This window comes from Pelodiscus sinensis, chromosome 3 (genome assembly GCF_049634645.1).
Source record: "Pelodiscus sinensis isolate JC-2024 chromosome 3, ASM4963464v1, whole genome shotgun sequence".
Classification (NCBI taxonomy): Eukaryota; Metazoa; Chordata; order Testudines; family Trionychidae; genus Pelodiscus; species Pelodiscus sinensis.
In genome coordinates, this window is record NC_134713.1 from 191,792,035 (window position 1) to 191,812,127 (window position 20,093).

Consider the following 20,093-nt stretch of genomic DNA (forward strand, 5'->3'; position numbering starts at 1 on the left):
CTGGCCACCATTCAGCAGGCACAAGACATCCAAGTGTCCTCGGGATTGGACGCCAAGAGACCGCCTCCTTTTTCCCCCCTGACTTCTTTGGTTTTCATAGGCATGTTTCCTCTGTCCCATGGGCTCACTGAGCTCCACTGAGCATCAGCCAGGAGGTGAGGGAAGGAACGGACCAGGGATCGCGACAGCAGGCGGAAAGCGACTCCTGCCAGCTCAGCGCTACTGGCATGTGAGGTGGGGATGAGCCCCGGCTCTCTCTGCTCTCATCTCTTTCTGCATGAAGGGCTGAGGAGCCCCCCTTCTGCCCCTGAGGCAGGAATCTGGGGAGGCCGTGCAGAGGCAGGGGAGCCAACAGCCACAACAGGCCCCTTGGGGGCGGGAGGGCGGCTCCATGCTTCTGGGATGGGCGGGGCCTGGGGTGGGGCTGGGAGCAGCCAGCCCTCAGTGCTGCCCAGAGCTTGCCTGCCACCCCCAAACCCTTAGAGCTGCCAGGAGCTCGCCATGTGGTGCTCTGGTGGTGATTTAAAGGGCCAGCACTGCTGCAGCTATAGGTGTAGCAGCTGCCCGGAGCCCTGGGCCCTTTGGAAATGGCTGAGCTCCGGGGTTGTTCTCTCTTTTGCCTGCCCTGTCAGCAGAGGGCAGCGAGTTGCTTATCTCTACTCAGGCTCCTTGGGGGGGGGGAGGTTATTTATGGCCAGGCCATAATTTGGCACTTAAAAAACAAACCAGGTAGAAACCGGGTCAAAATCCCACCCCCCAGTCTTCCCTATTTTATAGGGAGGTGTGTTCCATACGCATTTGAGAACAGAGCTTACCCGTTCGTCGTGTGTGTCTTCTCCTAAGTACTCCAAGTCTGCTGCAGTTGGCAGAGCAGCGTGCCTCACTCCCCGTTAGGTCACTGGCTTCTCAGCCGTACTTCTGGAAAATCTCAGCGGAGTCATTTCGTTCATTCAACACACCATGCCAGTGCTGGCAAAAGGGGCTAGTCGGAGCTCATGGGAGCGCCAGTGGCAAACAGAACCATGGAAGGGGCTTGTTACACCCCCGGTCTTCATCGGGCATGTTTGTATAAATGCTCCAGGCTGATTTTTTTTTAGATCAGTAGAAACCATTTTGTACTTTGTCACTGCATATTTTCCCCGCTCCATAATGACTTCCTGCACAGATGACAAAATTCATTTTGTCAACAAAATGATTTTAGGCACAGCTGGCATCGAGTGTTTTCTTGAGCAAGTCATTGCAGGGGCCTTCTTGGCCAACTGTGATTCATCAAGCAAATAACTTTAGGCACTTCAAACAATGTTATTTCTTAGAAAATACAGCTTGGAAAACATAGTTACTTCTCTCCATAAATGCCACCGTGTTTGAAGGACAGCCCGTTGAACCAAAATAATGCACTTTCCGGTGACCTAAAGATGATCTATTTAGTGACGGATTTGGGTCAGACTGGATGGACTGGCCATTCAGGTAGCCCTTTCCAAAGGGTCTCCCCAAGGCTGGAAATGGTGGCAGAGCCTCCCTCGGAGAAATGAAAACTAAATTAGTCAACCTCCCAAGAAACCTATAGGGCAATGAACAATCTGAGTCAGTCTATGTAAGCTAAGCCCTAGGAAATAAATTCCTTTGAATGTGCTTCCCCAAGGGGTCTGAACCTAGAGGTTATGACCAACAGACCTTGCCCATATTGCTAAATGGGAGTGGGACCCCAGCTCGGTCCTGTCTAGGTAAGAAAAGGGCTCCAAGGAGGTGGAGCTGTTATTGTGGAAAGGATTCTGTGTCAACCTCTCCACTCTACTTAAATTAGGGTTTTGGCCCCGCTTCTTGGTGGCTCTGGACCATTGAGTCTTAATCCAGGAGTGGGGAACCTCAGATTCGGGGGCCGGATGCGGCCCCTGGCTTGCCTGGATCTGGCCCCCGAAGAGTCAGGATCCCCTCCAGCACTGGGGAGCCCAGCTGGTACTCCAGCCTCCTCGCTGCCCCACCACGGGGCTGGAGCACTCAGAATCTATTCGGCTGGCTCCCCCTAGGCTCTGGTGTGTGAGGGGAATGTGAGGAGGGTCTTTCTCCTTCTCATTTGGGGGCCACGTCAGTGGGGGTTGTTTGTTTTTTGCTTCTCCCTTGTGTGTGGCCCCTAACGGATTTTTCTGTGGGTCGGTGGCCCCCAACCCAAAAATAGTTCCCCTCCTCTGCCTTAATCTGTCTCTTTATCCCGTGTTTTAAGTGGTAAGAATCACAATTGATTTGAGGAGAGTAGGAGGAAGATCTACCACTGGATTCTAACCTGTATGATACAAGCCACACGCTGGGGAGGAAAGGGTTAAGGAGTTGCTCAGGGCCCATAACACCATGCCCCAGCACTCCTGTCACACAGGGTCACCGTGGAGGCTGACTTACAGGCCTTTCAATCATGGAGGTTGACTTCAACTGCCTGGTGATCAGGCCAGAGTATTGCCCCCAGCGGGGACTGTCCTCACGGGACAGGATGCCAGCCCCTTCCCCCAACAGCATGCTATATTATCATTAAGATCAGTGGGGTTACTCTGGCTATTCAGATCATGTTCGGCTGGGATTCATTTCACTGTCTTGTCCTTATTGAGACTGTAACTCCCGTAGAGGTGAATGGCGCTTATGAGGACACATAATGGAAGATCCCTTTCCTTCAGAGTTATCTATTCATTTCACCATTGTTATAAAAATGGTTTTAAGTCTCTGAAGTTGTTTTACAAAAGCCAAAAGCTTCATAGATTTTTTTTTTGAAAGGCTAAAAATATTGTGCTTTTAAATCCCTTTACATGGCTAAGATCGTTCAAGTGTAGCTCAGCTAAAACAGGAAATGGAATCCTGTTGAATTTTGTGCATGTTGGGAGTGGGGGCGGAAGCTTGACACTATCGATCCAAAATAGATGCCTGTAGTTGTGATTTTGTATTTGGGTCTGTGTGGCGGGTCACTCCCGCCTGGCCCTCCGGCCTGAGTCCGAAACACAGTTTAGGGTTGTAGCAGGGACGCACCCCAGGAAGGGGGACCTGGGCCCACCCTACTCCACCAGGTCCCGGCCCAGGGCCCTGTGAGTGATCGGGTAGCGGGTCACTCCCTCAGCGGGGCAATCCAGCCAAAACGGGCCGAGGTTCTCAGGGCGGGAGAGGCGGTTCCTGCTCCTGCCCTGGGCCACTTCCTATCTGGTTCACTGGAGTTCCTTCCCATGTACTTGTCCAACCTGCTGCAGCCTCCGGGCCGGTGTCTCCTCGGTGGGCAGTCTCTGGGGTGCACCAGCTCACCTCTGCGTCCCCACCAGCTTCTTCTGGAGTCTCTGGTGACAGCTGTGCGGGAGCTCCCTTCACAGGTCCTTCTCCTCCGGCTGTCACCCCTGACTGAGTCCTTCCCCAGGCTTTTATAGTGGAGCTACAGTCTGGGCATGCTCTGTAGGGCTGCAGGGGAGGGGCCTCTGCAGCTAGGTAACCCTGACTGGGCCCTGCAGGCTCAGTGCGGGGCTGCCTCGCCTTGTAACAGCCCGTAATAATAGGGACCTAAGCAAGCACTTCCTGGGTGATTCTCAGCACAGGTTATGGAGCGCTGCCGTTTTTAATGTGGTGATATCTGACAAGTTGCCAACTCGAAAGGGGCCCCGCCGATGAACAACAGGCACTAACCTAACTTCTGCTCCTCAGCATGCAGGTCAGTGGGGACAGGGATGATGCTCAGCTCCTGGGCCACCTCCACCATTGAAGAAGTTGCCCAGGCGGCTCCCGATGGCCTTCACTGGCTGCAGCTTTACATCTACAAGGACCGGGAGGTTACCAGGTCTCTCGTGCAGCGTGCTGAGAGAGCAGGCTACAAAGGAATCTTCGTGACGGTGGACACGCCGTTCCTTGGCAAGCGCTTTGACGACGTACGCAACAGATTCCAGCTTCCTCCACACCTCAGGTATGTATCAGCCTGCGGGTCTGGAAAGTCCTTTTTCAGCTAGGACATACGCATCTCCAGTGGCCATCGCTGCTGCTCCAAAGTTGTGTGTTGCTTTGGGTGGTTCCTTTTTCGGGGGGAAGGCGGTTTTTTCCAGGTTAGGTGCGTCACACTTCCCTTTATCACTGAGGAGCTGAGCATGTCTGTCATGCTTTCACCCCTCCCACCTCTAGGAGCCTTCTTGAGACCAACCCTGAGGTAAAATGTCTTGAGTATGGGTGGGAGAATTAAAAGCAGGGGAGAGAGAAGGAAAGGGCAATTCTTCCGGATTAAAAACAAAGCAACCTGGATGTTGTAGTACAGTGATTTGGCATGGAGAGAAAGGGTCCACTTTCAGGAGAGAGCTAGTTCGGTGATCCACAGGGGAATCCACCCATAATGAAGATCTCTTTTCTACAACTCTTTCTACCCACTGCATCGCTTACAGCTAATGAAACAAGTTATATCTCTGAGCATCTGGATAGTCAGACTTGGTAGAACATTTCTGAAACAGTTGGCCCCATGAGGGGGGATTACCTTAATGAAAATCTGCTTTCCAGCGAATTAACCTTGTGAAAACTTCTAACACCAGAGAATTCATTTAAATGCTGAAATAGAGCAATTCAAGTGGAAAAAAATAGAACACCATTCATGGAGCTATTAGTTTCATAGGAGAAATTCTCCAGTACGATGCTTTTGTCAAGTTATCTGATAACTTTTTCTTGGCTTCAGACTTCCAAGAAATGTTGAGTAACAACAAGGTGCCATTGTGCTCAGAAATGGATGCACGGCAGCATTCATTCAAGTGTTGATCTGCATTTCACAAAGCCAAGAAAAATAACAGTTCTTGATATAATGTTCTCCGGGGTTCTGTTTTTTCCTATCCACTCCACAAACCAAGTGCTGAAAAGCTGGATCTTACTTGGAAAGTGGAGCGAGGATGCAGACTGTTTCCCTTTCATTTTTTTCTAATCCTACAATTGGAGCGGCATAATGAAAGCTGAAATTCAATTGAAATTCAGCTAGTTTCAGGTACGAACAGAGAAGTGAAACCGGGCAGTTTCGTGCAAAAATTATTTGGTTCCTAGAACTGTTAATTGAAATGCAAAATGAAACTTCCTGCCCTTGGACAATGGACCCACTTTTTGAAAAGGCAGAGTTGTTTAGTGGGTATGGCATTGGCATGGGCCACAGAACAGATTGGTTCATGGTTTTGCCACTGGGTGATTGGGTAAGTGCAGCCTAATGTAGCAGGGTCCACTTAGCTTCTCTGGGTGTTACTGTAATACAAAAAGCAACAGGAATATATGTTCCGATATGGAGTGTCGTAGGCTTCCTTTGTGTTTCACAAGGGAACTAGCATCCATTGATATGATGTCATGCTTGTTGGACAAATGAAACGATGAATCTTCACAAGCCTTTGCAAGGGTGAACTCTTCTCCACCCATATGCAAGGCACAGCTTAACAAAACCCACTGTGATCCTCCTACCCGGTTTTGGAATGCTAAACAGTATAATACTGTTCAGCCAATAGGTGGCACCATGTGTAACTTCCTTTACTTGAGTTAGAACAGCTAAGGTGCGTCTACACAGCACCCTTACCTTGAAATAAACTACGCAGCTTGCGCTATGCAAATTGTGTATTTTGATGTTATTTTGAAATAGCTTTTTTCGAAACTTGTTGCTGTCTACACAGCACCAAATTTTGAAATAAAGCGCTATTCTGAAACGTCCCTTATCCCTCGTGAAATGAGGTTTACAGGGACGTTGGAATAGTGAGCCTGTTATATTTCGATATAACGGGCTTGCTCTTAAGACGCAGAATAGCTATTTCGGGATACCGGAGGTATTCTGCAATAGGTCCACTGCATAGGCATAGCCCTATAGGCTAGTGAGGGGCAACCTAGACCAGTGAGTGGACCACATGAATGGTTCTCCTTCATCTTACAAGATTTTCGTAGTCAAGATGATCTCCTGGGATTGGGTAGTTTTGTAACTGCACTTGTGCGCCTAGAATTTTCAGGGTATGCTATTGCACAGTAGCAGCGTTTTGATTGGATGCAGAAGGAGTGCACGGCTCTCACAGCCAATGTTGTGTGCAATCAGCGTACCTCACTTCATGTGACCTGGCTTTAAGTGCACGTCACCTTCGTAATACCAATAGGAAAAAAAACCTATGTGGATGAAAAGCAGCAGAATCTGTCAGCCTTGTGCCTGAGCAACGGTAGACAAAATATCTCATGGGCCAAACACAGAAACCTGATGGGCTGCCACATGTGGCCCTCGGACTTCAGATTGTCCTTTCCAGCTATAGGCAGAAGTGCATTAATGGATAGTTATGAAAGACACATTTCTTATGTATTTCTCAGTGAAAGAAGCTCTGTAGCCAGGCCATATCTAGCAGGAGAGAGAGCCCTGCAACTTACCGTGCACAAGAACTACATGACACGCCTCTCTTCCTCTTACCCAAATAAACACCGGCATCTTTGTTTCCTCAAACTTTCAAAAAATACACCTTTGGTCAGTGGCCATGAAAGGAACATCTCAGTACAAAAGAGATACAGCATCATTCTGTCCATACTAGTCCCAGGATACTAGAGAGACAGGTTGGGGGAGGAGTTATTTTTTTCCTCGACCTATGTCTGGACAGGGGAGGAGTTATGTCTAATAAAAAACATTATTTCAGCCCAAAAGGCAAACATTTCAGAAAGTTACCTACAGCTATAAAAAGGGAACTTTGAATCTAAATTGTCAAGCAACCTTCATTCTTATCAATTGCTGCCACTCCTATAATAATGCTAATGAAGCCTCCTAGAGCTTATCTGATAAGCCAGTAGAAATGTCTCCTCCAGGCTGCCTAGAGTGGCCAGGTGGGAGTGGTCAATTGGAGAGAGGCTACAGGGGCAGCAAATCAGAGTACAGCAGGCTACTGTAAAAAGGAGCTGCTGGACTGATCAAAGCAGTTGTTGGCTGAAGCTAGCAGAACAAAGACAGAGCTCCTGGCTGTTTGCAGCAGTTCTAGGGCTGGACAGAGCAGCTCTCAATAGGGACTGGAGAGCAAGCAAGGTGTGCCTGGCTGCCTGCGGACTCAAGCAAGACTTCATCCCTGAGCTAAGGGAAGTGGCCCAGGGAAGAAGAGCCACAGAGGTAAAGGAACACAGCAGGTGGCTCCGATTTATCAGGTCCCATGTTGGGACCCAGAGTATTGGATAGGTCCAGATCTGCTCCCATCAGCCACAGGTGGAGTGGGCAAAGCCCTGAGGCAGGGGAGTTTACACGGGCCTCAAGGAGCAGGCTGAAGACCCTAGAGAGGGCCAGCATTTGTGAATGGGGACTGAACTGAATCCACCAAGCATGGCTTAGCTGAAGAGCTGAGGCCAGTGAACCTAGCTGTGGAGAGAAGTGTGTCCAAGGAGCAAGTCCTGGGGGCCTCCACCACACAGCAGGGGTTGAAAACTGTGCCTGGAGTAGGAATCAGAGACCAACCAAGGGTTCTGGAATAGGCCCTGTTGGACTGAGGGAAGGTCGAGGCCCAGGACAGGGCTACTGAGAGAGACATAGCTCAAGGCACTATGAGAAGCCCTGTTGGACTGTGTACTCTGGGCGGGGTTAATTTGTGTTGCACACCTAGAATGGAGTGTGGCTCGGCTGGAGAGCTGAATCACTGAAAACGTGCTCAGGAAGTTCCTGCCAAACAGGAGTAAGCATAAGTGGTGCAGCTGAAGGGAGAGTGCAGGCACACGCTTGCCCCCCGTTATCCTGCTTTCCTAATGCAGGAGCCAGCTCCAGCCCGGGGGCAGCCTGCGTTGGCTGTCCCACTGCTCCCAGGGTAGGCGGGACTTGAACCTACCACCCTGAGCTCACCTCCCTACTTTCCGAAGGTCCCTTATCCTGTGTTGGCTGTCTGGCTGCTCGCAGGGTGGGCGGGACGCAAGCCCCCAACTCTGTGCTCCCCCACGCAAATGCTGTATCCCCTAGTCCACTCAAGAACCCGCACCACCTGCCTACCTTCAGAGGGTCCCTTATCCAGGGCTGGCTGTCTGGTCACTCCCAGGATGGGAAGAGGGGGTGGGGCCGGATTTGAGCTGCCAAGGCAGGGGGAACCAGACTCAAGTCCAGCACCCTGTGCTGATGCCTTCACCCCTACCCCAACCTGGTGAAAGTGAATGAGATTCAGGGAGGAAGGACAACAGAGCAAGCAGGGGCAGAGCCCCAGAGAAGGGGGGTAGGAGCGATATTAGGCCTGGATCCTGCTTTAAGAGCTCTACAGAGGCAGGAATCTGCTTGCATGGAACTCCCTGCGTGGTTCCTTTTAAATGTTTTTTTTTTCCTGTTTCATTTTCTTTTGTCTCTAACTTCAGAATGAAAAATTTTGACACCAACGATTTGGCCTTTTCCTCTGAGAAGGGCTACGGCGAAAATAGTGGCCTGGCTGTTTATGTAGCCCAAGCGATTGATCCGTCCATCAAGTGGGAGGACATTCAATGGCTCAGACGACTGACATCCCTGCCGATCGTCGCTAAAGGAATTCTCCGAGGTTTGTACAGGTGGGACCTCCCTGGTTGGCACCCTTGGGTCCTGACTGGTCCCAGATGAGGGATTTTGCCAGAGCAGAGGAGGTCGTTTCTGGCTCTTCACCCCACTGACGGCCCCACCGCCTGCCCTGCCACACCTCTGGACTTCCTGGCTCCCCCTGCAGCCCATGTGAACCATATGCCAGCTCCTGGCCCCCCGCAGCAACCCCGCTGAGCCGTGTGCCAGCTCCCACCCACTGCTCCCTGCAGCCCAGATGGGCTTGTGGGCTGCACATTGCTCTCCCCTGCATTCCGCCAGGTTCCCGGCCCCTCCAGGGCTGGGGGCTCTTGTACATTTCCAAGGAGGAATACAGAATTTCATGTGCAGCCCGGGGCCAGTGGGAAGTCCCGCTGACGCCGAGGCTGCATGCAGGTGACTGTTTTGAAATGTACAAGAGTCCCCAGTGGAGGCTCTTGTGCATTTCAAAGACATGGAGCCTGAGGTCAACGGGGGACTCAGAGTCCCCCACTGACCCCGGGCTCCATGCTGCGCTACATAACATGTGGGGCCCGGGGTCATCTGGGGACTCCCCAGCTGATCCCAGGTTCCTCTAAAATGCTGTGGGGGGCCTGGGAGCTGCTGTGCAGCAGCTGCCAGCGCCATGGAGCCTGGGGCCAGCTATGCGGTGCTGCCCCTTTAAAATACCACCTCGGTGTTTCAAAGGGGCAGCGCCATGGAGCCCGGGGTCAGCTGGGGAGTCCCCAGCTGATCCCAGGCTCTGTGTGGCATTTCAGCAGAAACTGGGATCCGCTAGGGAGTCCCCAGTGGATCTTAGGTTCTAGAGAAATGCCGTGGGGAACCCGGGGATAGCTGGGGAGTCCCCTGCTGACCCTGATCTCCACATCGGCGTTTTAAAGGGGCAGCGCTGCACAGCTGAGCCACGGATTAGCTGTGCGGCAGCTGCCCTTTTGAAACGCCGCCTTGGGGTTTCAAAGCAGCAGCCGCACAGCTGATCTCCTACTCAACGATGCAGCGCTGCCACTTTGAAGTACCCCTTCTCCCCCCCGCTCTTTGCTGCAGGTAGCAAGTGAGGTGGGGTGGAGTGACTAATGGACTAGTCCTTAACATCCTTAACTTAGACACCCTAAATGCCTATGTTATTTAAGTACGAAGCCCTATTGAAGTGTGATGAGACTGAGGCTCCTAAACGCCATCTTCAAAAATGGTGTAGGCACTTAGGAGAAGTGTTCCCTGAAAGCTGGGTGCTTGTGTGGCCACCCGGGAGAGATTCCAGTGCAGCCCAGCTGAACAGCAGAATGCCCCACAGCTAGGTTTGGATTCTATTGGTGGTGCACATCGACATGTGCCTCAGTACACATACAATCATTTATTCCACACATCGGTGGAAAAGATTAGAGGGAAGGTTGCTTAGGAGGCTTAGATATTTAGGTTCAGATTTTCAAAAATGCCTGAGTGACTTGCCCCAGGTCACTCAGTCTGTACCAAAACAGAGACCAGAATCGTAAATCTCAGACTAGAGCCTTCACTGTCGGACCCTCCTTTTTCTGCCTAGCTTCTAGAAGACCCTCGTTTTCTATTTTAACTCAAATACCCAGATCAGCACAATATTCCATTTTCAGTCATTCTAAAAGCATTGCTCAGGGTTGGCACTAATGTAGGTGACTCTGAAATCAGCCACGACAGGAAATGGGAACAAATAGATGAGATTCTACCCAGGGCATGTGCAGCCCCAAGCTCAGCTCCAAGTGGCACTCGGCGTGTGTCCCAAGTGTGGACCGACTGGCTAAGTAGCAGTTCAGCAGAAAAGGACCTGGGGATTACAGTGGATGAGAAGCTGGATATGAGTCAACAGGGTGCCCTTGTAGCCAAGAAGGCAAATGGCATATTAGGTTGCATTAGGAGGAGCATTGCCAGCAGATCTAGAGAAGTGATTATTCCCCTTTTTTTGGCTCTGGTGAGGCCACATCTGGAGTATTGTGTCCAGTTCTGGGCGCCCCCACTATAGAAAGGATGTGAATGCATTGGAGAGAGTCCAGTGGAGGGCAACCAAAATGATTAGGGGTCTGGAGCGCATGACCTATGAGGAGAGGCTGAGGGATTTGGGCCTGTTTAGGCTGCAGAAGAGAAGAGTGAGGGAGGCTTTGATAGCAGCCTTCAACTTCCTGAAGGGAGGTTCCAAAGAGGATGGAGAGAGGCTGTTCTCAGTAGTGACGGATGGCAGAACAAGGAGCAATGGTCTCAAGTTACAGCGGGGGAGGCCTAGGTTGGATATTAGGAAAAACTATTTCCCAAGGAGGATGGGGAAGCACTGGGATGGGTTCCCTAAGGAGGTGGTGGAATCTCCATCCCTAGAGGTTTTTAAGTCTCAGTTGGACAAAGCCCTGGCTGGGATGATGGAGTTGGGATTGGTTCTGCCTTGGGCAGGGGGCTGGACTTGATGACCTCCTGAGGTCTCTTCCAGCTCTATGATTCTAAGTGAGAACAGGACTTTCCTTTTTCTTTGCTTCTTTCTGGAGCTTCTGTCATTCATGCAGAAGCCCACTGAACAGAGTGTGGTGATGACAATGCTAGTCCATGCTTCATGTAATGCTATTAATAGTTTCAGACAACAGTCAAGCACACAGCACACGAACTGTCTTGATGAATCGCAGAGGAGTGCGATGAGAGTCTGCGCCAGCCAGCAGAGGAGAGCAGCAATCGCTCCCTCAGAACTTCTTGCCTCCTGCAATGTTCTTCCAAGGATGCAAATACTAACTTGAATTCGGGTCAGGTCACAAGTGATTGCCACAACCGTCTGCAGGCTGGTGCACATCTCCGCTGTTAAAAGCCAGAGGCCTGGGGAGAGTCTTATGAACGTAGGGTCATTTTACAGCTGCTGTCATTTCTCCATGGATGGCCCTCGCCGCAACGTCTGAATCTTGTTTCTTCCAGCGGACGATGCGCGAGAAGCTGTGAAGAGCGGTGTAAATGGAATCCTGGTGTCAAACCATGGCGCACGGCAGCTGGATGGTGTGCCCGCCACTGTGAGTGTTGGGGAAACCACTTAGGAACGGCACTTGAGAATTGGTTCAGTAGCTCTGATTGCAACGGCAGCCTCATGCTCGTGTGCTCTCTCTCCCCGCCCCGCCCAGCCCCTTTCCAGTTACACGTGGTTACTGGAGAGGAAACACGCAATTGTGAGCTGTATTTTTAAGTTCCGATGGGCTGTTACTCTCCAGGCCTTTAAGATTTCACGGCGTGCTTTTAAGCATGCAGAGCCTCTCACTGGTGTGTGCCAGGGTAGCGTGTGGATTTCTTTCTTCTCAGAAATCAAACCCAAAACCACAGAAGGATTAACATGTGGGCCGTTGCCCCTGGGAACGTGGGCAGCCTGCCCTGGCTGCAGGGTTCAGGAAAGCAGTCCAAGGGAGTGGTTTCAGGTTAGCTGGTTTAAGAGCCCAATAAAAGTAGCCCTTGGTGTTTGGCATGGCATGGATAATTTAGCACTTGGACTGTCCTCGGAGACATGAGTGGGTACGTGTCTTCTGACACACCGAAGCAATGTCTTGCCTCATGCTACCTGATGGCAATGCAGCCTAGTGGAACGTGGAACAAATAATGTATCAGAAGACTAGAGGTCGTATCTAAAGAATTTGTTGAGAATTACCCATGGTGACAAGCCAACTCTAGCTGAATTAACTCAGATATTTCCATTTTACTGTCAGCACTAAGCCTGCATTTGCTTGTGGCTTGTGTTTTAGTGAACTCCTTTCCGTCAGTCTCCGTCTCCTCTGGTATCCAGGCGCTCCCAGTCTTTGGTCATCTTCCACTTACAGCAACTTCTGTACTGTGCTACCATCTCCTAACCATGCCAGCTAAGAATGGAGGTCTGGAATTCTGGGGAGTTTATGTTAATTAGGCAATATTCTAATGTGAAGATTTGAATGCATTTCCTCATTTGAATAAACCCTCCTACCATCAACATTCTCCTGCTCATCGCACCCAGCCTTCCTCCCTTTTGAGTGTCTCCATCATTTCCCTTCCATCCTTTCTATTCACACTCTCTCTGCATCCTGAGAGACTGAGTGAAAAGCCAGAGATGCAGATAGATGCTCTGTTGGGTGGGAGAGGTTGCCCCATATCAGGAGTCTTAAGAGAACTGGCTGAAAATGGGAAAAAGAATTTGCAAAAACATTCAGAGTTGTGCAGCATTGGATCAATACATCAAAACTTGTTTGCTTTGCCCCAAAATGTTATGGAATGGTTTTCCCAAGTTTTCTGATTTTTTTTAAATAGACATTTGTAGTATTTATGTCCATTTTTCTCCCCGCCTATCCTTTATACCAATGTTTCTTAAACTTTTTTTTATAAAGTATCCCCTTTTTCAAAAAAAAGTTTATCAGTACCCCCAGTACCTGCAGTTTTCAGACAGACAATTTTTTTTTCTAACATTGCAACACAGTTGTTTAAACAACTAAATCGTAGCCGGGTGGGCGATGAAATTTTTGGGTGTAAAAAGTATAAAAAGAATAAAACTTAAAGCAAAAATTCAGTTTTCTCCAAATATCAGTTGTGTTGGTGTACTCCCCAGACTTCTCTCAACTATGCTGAGGGTACTTGTGCCCTGGTTGAGAAACACTGTTTTATACCACCTACTGCAGGTATTCCCATCCTGCAGCTCGCGAGCTTCCGCCCCGTCAGCTCACGACTCCCGGCTCCCATTTGCTCACCTCAAAAAGCCTCCTTAAAGAGCCAGTCCTTTTTTTTTTTTTTTGCTCTAGCTCTTTGCGCTGAGCTTGATCTTGGCTCTTTGTCTGGAATGAGTTGGCCACCCCTAACTTACTGCAATAAATTGATGTCCAGACTTGTGCACTGCCCCTTTTCCTTTTGATACACAATAACTTTTCAAAACCTATTTGAAAAGCTACAAAGCAGCAAAAGGAGAAACGAAAGCCTCAAAGTCTAATGTTTAGTACTTCTCCAACTTTGTAAACATTGCAAAGTAATTGAGGCCAGGTCTATACTACCACTTACTGCAGTGTAACTTATATCACTCAGGGGTGTGAATAAGCCACTCTCTTGAGCGATATAGATGCACCAACCTAAGCACCTGAGTGGACAGCACTATGTTGGTGAGACAGCTTTTCCCACTTACGTATTACTGCCCCTCAGTCCAGGTCTACACTAAAGGGGAAGGTTGAATGAAGATATACAGCTCCAGCTATCTTTATTACGTAGCTAGAGTCGATGTATCTTGTTTTGAGTTTCCCTGTCATCCCATCAGTGGGAGCTTCCTTTCAGCTTCCTTTACTCCTTGCACAAGCAGGAGTACTGGCCATTGGTGGGGGCTCCCTCTGAGTTCGATTTAATGAGTCTTAGCTGGACTCGCTAAATCAAACTCCGGGATGATCAATCGCGGCAGTGTCGATCTTCTGTTTAGTGAAGACATGGCCTCAGCAAGGTGCATTTATTATGCCAAGGAGAGTTTGCTCCTGTCAGCATACAATGTCTTCACCAACCATGCTACAGCAGTACAGCTGCATTGGGGTACTTCTGTAGCACTTCTTGTGTAGACTAGTCTTTAGTGTTTCATTTTTCCTTTTGCTGCTCTGTAACTTTTCCATCATTGATGTAACTTTGAAAAGAGAGGGAGTAGCATAAAAAAAAGTAGACGCTTACCTGGGGTGATTAATCATCCAATCATTGATCAGTTATGCTATTGCATTCTGTGCCAGAGAAGAATAATTTGGGAAATTGTTGGTTTTTATGCAAAACTGGAAAGTTGTGGGTTTTTTTTTTCAAAAATATTTCCACAATTACTTCCAATTCTGAAGCACAGTCTGCTTTTTTTTTCATTGAAAAACATTTTGAATGAAAAATGTCAATATTTGCATTAGAACTTCCCTTCCTTCTCTTAGAGCCCTTGGAGCTCTTCCTTCCTCCGTGTCTGGTGGGCCTGCCAACTTCCCTCGTTAACCTTCCTCCCCACGTCCTGCTGGGGTTACACAAATGACCTTTTGCTAGTTTTCCAGAAATAAAATGATTTTGGCTCCCTAATCTAGCGATAATCACACGTGTTTCCTAAACGTTAAACCAAGCCAGGAGTCATCCTCTCATTGCCCCTCACTTGGCCGTGTGTCTCAAGCAGACTGGGAACTACTGATGATTGGAGGGGGCAGAGGATGGGGATAAAGGCAGTTGCGCAGTTATATTCCTACTGTGGGATAATGCATATATGTCAGCAAGCAAGTTGGCTCAGTTTTTAAATGTAAGGTAGGGATCAAAATTCTACTCTCAGGTCTTTACATTCTCAGATGTTCTTATCCAACAGATATTCAGTGTGGTTCTCTCATTACATCAATAAGTGACTTATCTATATAAGGGAGAGAAGAGCATGTTTTGCAGTAAGTCACCTGAGCAGAATTTAGTTCCTTCCAGATAAAGTCTGTAATTAGATCTGAGTCAGCAACAGGAAGGTTGCAGTTGTCTGCCTTTAAAATGAAATTTAACAGTGATTGTGACTTTTTAATATTTACTGTCTGAAAACATTCTTTCGGTCTGGCTTTATGGCCTGGAATGCTTGAATATTTGCAGAAAGCACATTTCAACTGATGAAACAAAATACAGGACTATGTAGCACTTCAAAGACTAACAAGATGGTTTATTAGATGATGAGCTTTCGTGGGCCAGACCCACTTCCTCAGATCAAATAGTGGAAGAAAATAGTCACAACCATATATACCAAAGGATACAATTAAAAAAATAAACACATATGAAAAGGACAAATCAAATTTCAGAAGGGAGATGCGGGGGAGGGGGAGGGAAGGTAAATGTCTGTGAGCTAATGATATTAGAGGTGATAATTGGGGAAGCTATCTTTGTAATGGGTAAGATAACTAGAGTCTTTGTTGAGACCATCTTGTTAGTCTTTAAAGTGCTACATAGTCCTGTATTTTGTTTCAGCTACCCTAGACTAACACAGCTACATTTCTATCTCATTTCAAATGATATATTTGATTGTAATATTCCAAATGTGCATGGTGTCAGAAGGCCTGTTGGGGAACTAAACTTTCCCAGGGGACTTGTGTTTACTAACCAGTGCTGCACAGGTTCTGACTTGAAATAGAAAAGATGATTTGCAGTGAACTATTAGTAAAATCTTAGAGTACTCCATAGACTTTTAAGTCAAAATCTCATTTTCGAAAGGGACTTAGAGCTCGATTTTAAACATGCCCAGTAATTCTTGGTAGTCTTAGTTTTTGGGAATCTATTGTAAGAAACCTAAAACAGTTCTAATTTTCAGAAGTCAAGCACTCAGAACTTTCCGAAGCTAATTGTCCCCCCCTGCAAATGAGCTACATCTGAAAATATTTCCTTGCTGAATTCTGAAAATGGGACTGTATGTAAGAGTGATTCTGAATTTCCACCTGGGTCTGGAGGAAATTAATACATGATTCTGTATCTGTGGGGTATATTTTGATGTCTATTCATATTGTGCATACTGAAATAGAGGAAAAATTGAACTAAAATGTGTTTGTTATTTAGTGGTTGCTTGTAATAAATTAGCTTGGTGGAGAAGAAACCATTAAAAGTGATGTTTTTTGAATGTTCTGGTCTGTTCACTGGATTCCATATTGCATGAGTGGGGTACATTTTATTATACATTTTTCATAATATACATTTGTATCAGATCATAAAGTGTTTTTATTTCTGCATCATAATCACATGCTTTTAATTTGATGGGTTATTGAAATGTGAGTTGAACCCAAACTGGTTAGTATTTCCTAATGCCTAATTACCCATTGGGGAAATAGATGTTTTAATTATAGTTTGCATCATACTTTGGTAATTAAAGCACTTGTATGTTGGTACAGTTTGCTTAGACGTAGAAAAAGGGGGATGTTTTGACCCTTTAAAAAGGGAAATCAATTACATCCCTGCTTGCTTTTCTATAGCATGATGTTCCAGTTTCTTTAGAGCTTTGCTTCAGATCTAATGTCTCACCTAGTTTGCTCAGTTAGTAAAAAGTCATGACATGAAGGGTGCTCCTGGAGAGACAGTAATTCTCTGGATCTTGAAATATCTTTTGCGATCATGAGCAAGATACTTATTCTGTTTTTGCCTCAGAATCTCCACCTTTTCTTTGGCTTGTTCAATAGTAAGCAGAGCTGGTGGGGAAATGAATTCTTCCCTCTCCTTCCTCCCAAATTGAGACACACAACATTTAAAAAAATCTTCTTATTTCAGGTATTAATTGGAAATGCCGATCCAAGATTTGGGTTTCAATGAATGCCGGTATTTTCCGTTCAAAAATCTATCGCAACATTTTGTTCATGGAAAAAGCCCATTTGCACTGGAAAAAATGCTTGGAAGGAAAATTGTCTACATGCTCTACATGCTAAATTCTCTAGTGCAAGGACTGTCTCTTGCTGTGTGTGTGGGTAGAGTCTAGCACAATGGGATCCCGATTTTTGATGGGCAATAACACAATTACATAGTACAGCTTGAACCTCTCTCCACCGGGACTTTGTAGTCCAGCAATATCTGTGGCCCATGGATGTTGCTAGGCCAGAAAGCCGAAGAGGTTGAGAGTGACAGTCAGTCTGGTAAGTGGCAGGACCAATGACCTGGGGGTAGAGAGCTGTGGGAGAGACTGCCCTCCCATGTGGGATGGGAGCAGAGAGCCCCAAAAGTGGGTGTTACCTTGCACAGGGCCAGGCGGACGGAGGTAGGGAACCCAGGGAGCAGCTGCTGCCCCACAGAGGGACTGAGCCTGGGGAACTCCAGGATCAGCTGCCACCCCACGTGAGCCAGGGAAGCCCAGGATCAGAGCCCTGTGGGTGGGTTGGGGGCAGCAGAGCCAGGCTGGTGGGCATAGAAAGTCAGGACTTTGGGTTCTCCCAGGGCAACTGCAAGGAAGGGAGCCCCTGGAGAACCTGGATGCCTGATCTTCCCTGGTCCAGCAAATTCCCTTGTTTGAGACCACTCAGGTCCCAAGGGTGCTGGACCAGGGAGGTTCAACCTGTTTTACCTATAGGAGACCTGCATGTGCAACCTCTGTGAGCCGTGTGTGTGCCAAGTAGCAGAATTAGAGGGACAAGGTGGGGAAGGGAGTATCTTTTATTGGATCATCTTCTGTTGGCGAGAGACGCAACCTTTCACATTCACACAGAGCTCTTCTTCAGGTCTGGTGGATCAGGTCCGTAATGACCAGCCACTGGATGTGGCAATCCCATACTGCACTGTGCTAAGAGAAAAAGCAGTTCCACCCAGTTCTAGATTTCATTATGAAGTCAGCATATAGGCCTAATTAGGACCTTGCTTTTATGTTTTACTAAAAGATTTACCCAGTGTTGCTTGGGTCAGCAATGTCCCTGTATGAATCGGAGGGAGCTTCAGCCCCCCGCCATTTCTAAAGGGGCTCTCTGAGTATGCCTCAGGGAAAGAGGGCAGCCCTCACCCTCTCTCACTGAGGAAGCTTGGGGCCAGGTGAGAAACACCTGTCCATGGTCACTGCAGCTGCAGCAGGCACAGCTGAGAGGGAGGGAGGGTCTGTCCTCTGGTTGGAGGACAGATGGAAAGACACAGAAACAGACAAACTCTCTGAAATATGGAGTAGATAGCTGTCCCTTTCTCCACCCTGCCCTCTTCTGGATCAGTGGGGTAATAGCTATTCCAGTCCTCATCTCTGGTCCCTTGCTGCCTCCTGTGGTTATTATACAGTATAACTGTCCCTGCTAGTCATCCTCTCCCTTTCTGTATAATGGGAACAATCACATTCCAGGCACATCCAATTGCCCTGGCACAACCAAACCCTTACTTTGCTTTAAGATATCATAAGAGGGAGCTGCATTCCAAATTTGGTGGTCTCAGCTTTTACGGGTTAGGAGAAGTTTTTGAACAGACAGACACACTCACTCAGACAAACTCTCTCTCAAATATATGTAGATGAAAATGACAGCACCTGCAACAAAGTGTCTTTACTGCTGCACTTGGTCAGTACTAACCTACTTCTCCCTCTGCACACTCGTATGATTAGTCACTTCCATGCTTGTGTACACAACGACATTATTTGTGCACAGAACTTAGGCACACAATTCATGTTGCTGTTCATTACAGATTGGTTCTTCACGGACTGAATTTCTGCTGTCCTGTTTTTGCTTTTCTAGATTGACGTCTTGCCGGAAATCGTCGAGGCTGTGGAAGGGAAGGTGGAGGTGTTCTTGGATGGTGGAGTGAGAAAAGGCACAGATGTTCTCAAGGCATTGGCTCTTGGTGCTAGGGCAGTGTTTATTGGAAGACCTATCATCTGGGGGTTGGTTTATCAGGTAATTCATCAAAGGTGGCCCTCCAAATTTTGACTATTAAACTATCCTTTTAGACATGCACGAACATTCAAAAAAATATGACCAGCGAATGGTATGGATGCAAACAGGAAATTCATGAAATGCCAGAGTGAAGATGGTCTATGAAACCTTAAATTACCCCCCTGCTGTGTGTCCGTGTGGTAGTATAATGTATTGTCTTCCCATCTATTAGGGTGAAGAAGGGGCAAAAGAAGTTCTCCAGATGCTGAAGGAAGAATTCCAGCTGGCAATGGCACTTTCTGGTGAGACACCCACTTCCTTTTCATAGTTCCCATCTTTCTCTCTCTTTCCGTTGCAATTGAAAGTATTAGTCGCAACTCAGAGAGACCAAGCGGTGCTGGATTTAATCTATCCAGCGAGGCCAAAGTTTGAGGTGGCAGTGTGGGTTTCATTGTGGACTGTGCTAGCCCATCTGGGTACCCAGCCAGGGTATTAACCTATGCTAAGATCTCTGCTGTCATGTCTCCATGGCTGTTTTTGGCTGGACTCTCACTTCTGACTGGAGCATAGACACAGCTGCTGTCTCGCATTTGTAGAATCACCTTTCATCTCAAAGCAGAATAGCTCTGGGATGGACGGCATTCTTTCTGTCCTCTTCCCCACCCCAGAAAATAAGTTTAATCTGGTTCTAGGCTCCATTTGAAAGGTGCATACAGCTCTGAGTAGGACCTGGCTTTTTTGCATTACTAGAAGATTCACCCAGCATTGCTCAGGTCCATAGCACAAATACATTTTGTTTTTCTTCATTTAAACCACTGTTCTGGGATGGGACTGAGGGTGAGGGGTCCAGTCTGCAGGCTGCCCTGGGGAGAGAGGACAACCCCAACTCTCTCTCACCACAGCAGTTTGGGGCTAGGTGGGAAGTTACTGTCTATAGCTGCTGCAGCTGGTCCTGGTCCCCATCTCTGGCCCCTTGCTATTCCTCTGCAGTCAATCTACAGTATAACTGTCCCTCCTACCAGACACCTCCCTTTATATTTTATAAGAATCATTCAAATTCCAGCACATCCCATTGTCCTGGCACAACCAAACCCTGACTTTGCTTTAAGTTGCGATAAGAGGAAGCTGCATATCAAATTTGGTGGTTCTAGTGCTTACTGTTTAAGAGGGATTCTTGAACAAATGGACTCACAGATGGATGGACGGACACACAGACAGAAGTTTCTAAAGTACAGAGTAGATGAAAGACAGAACCTCTAATGAAGAGTGTCCTGGCCTAGCAATGCACTGGATCAGTACTAACATACTTAAACACCAGCACCACTGCAACT

At 47.8% G+C, this 20,093-nt stretch overlaps 1 protein-coding gene across 3 annotated transcripts in view; it reads left to right on the plus strand.

Annotated features, from left to right (window-relative positions):
• Positions 1-20,093, plus strand: part of HAO1 (hydroxyacid oxidase 1) — a 40,052-nt gene that overhangs the window by 14,173 nt on the left and 5,786 nt on the right. For all 3 annotated transcript variants that reach the window (XM_075925712.1, XM_075925714.1, XM_075925713.1), the window contains exons 3-7: positions 3,667-3,922; positions 8,302-8,477; positions 11,408-11,499; positions 18,625-18,783; positions 18,995-19,064. In XM_075925712.1, coding sequence (XP_075781827.1) covers positions 3,667-3,922; positions 8,302-8,477; positions 11,408-11,499; positions 18,625-18,783; positions 18,995-19,064 — 753 coding nt within the window. The remainder of the gene's footprint in view (positions 1-3,666; positions 3,923-8,301; positions 8,478-11,407; positions 11,500-18,624; positions 18,784-18,994; positions 19,065-20,093) is intronic.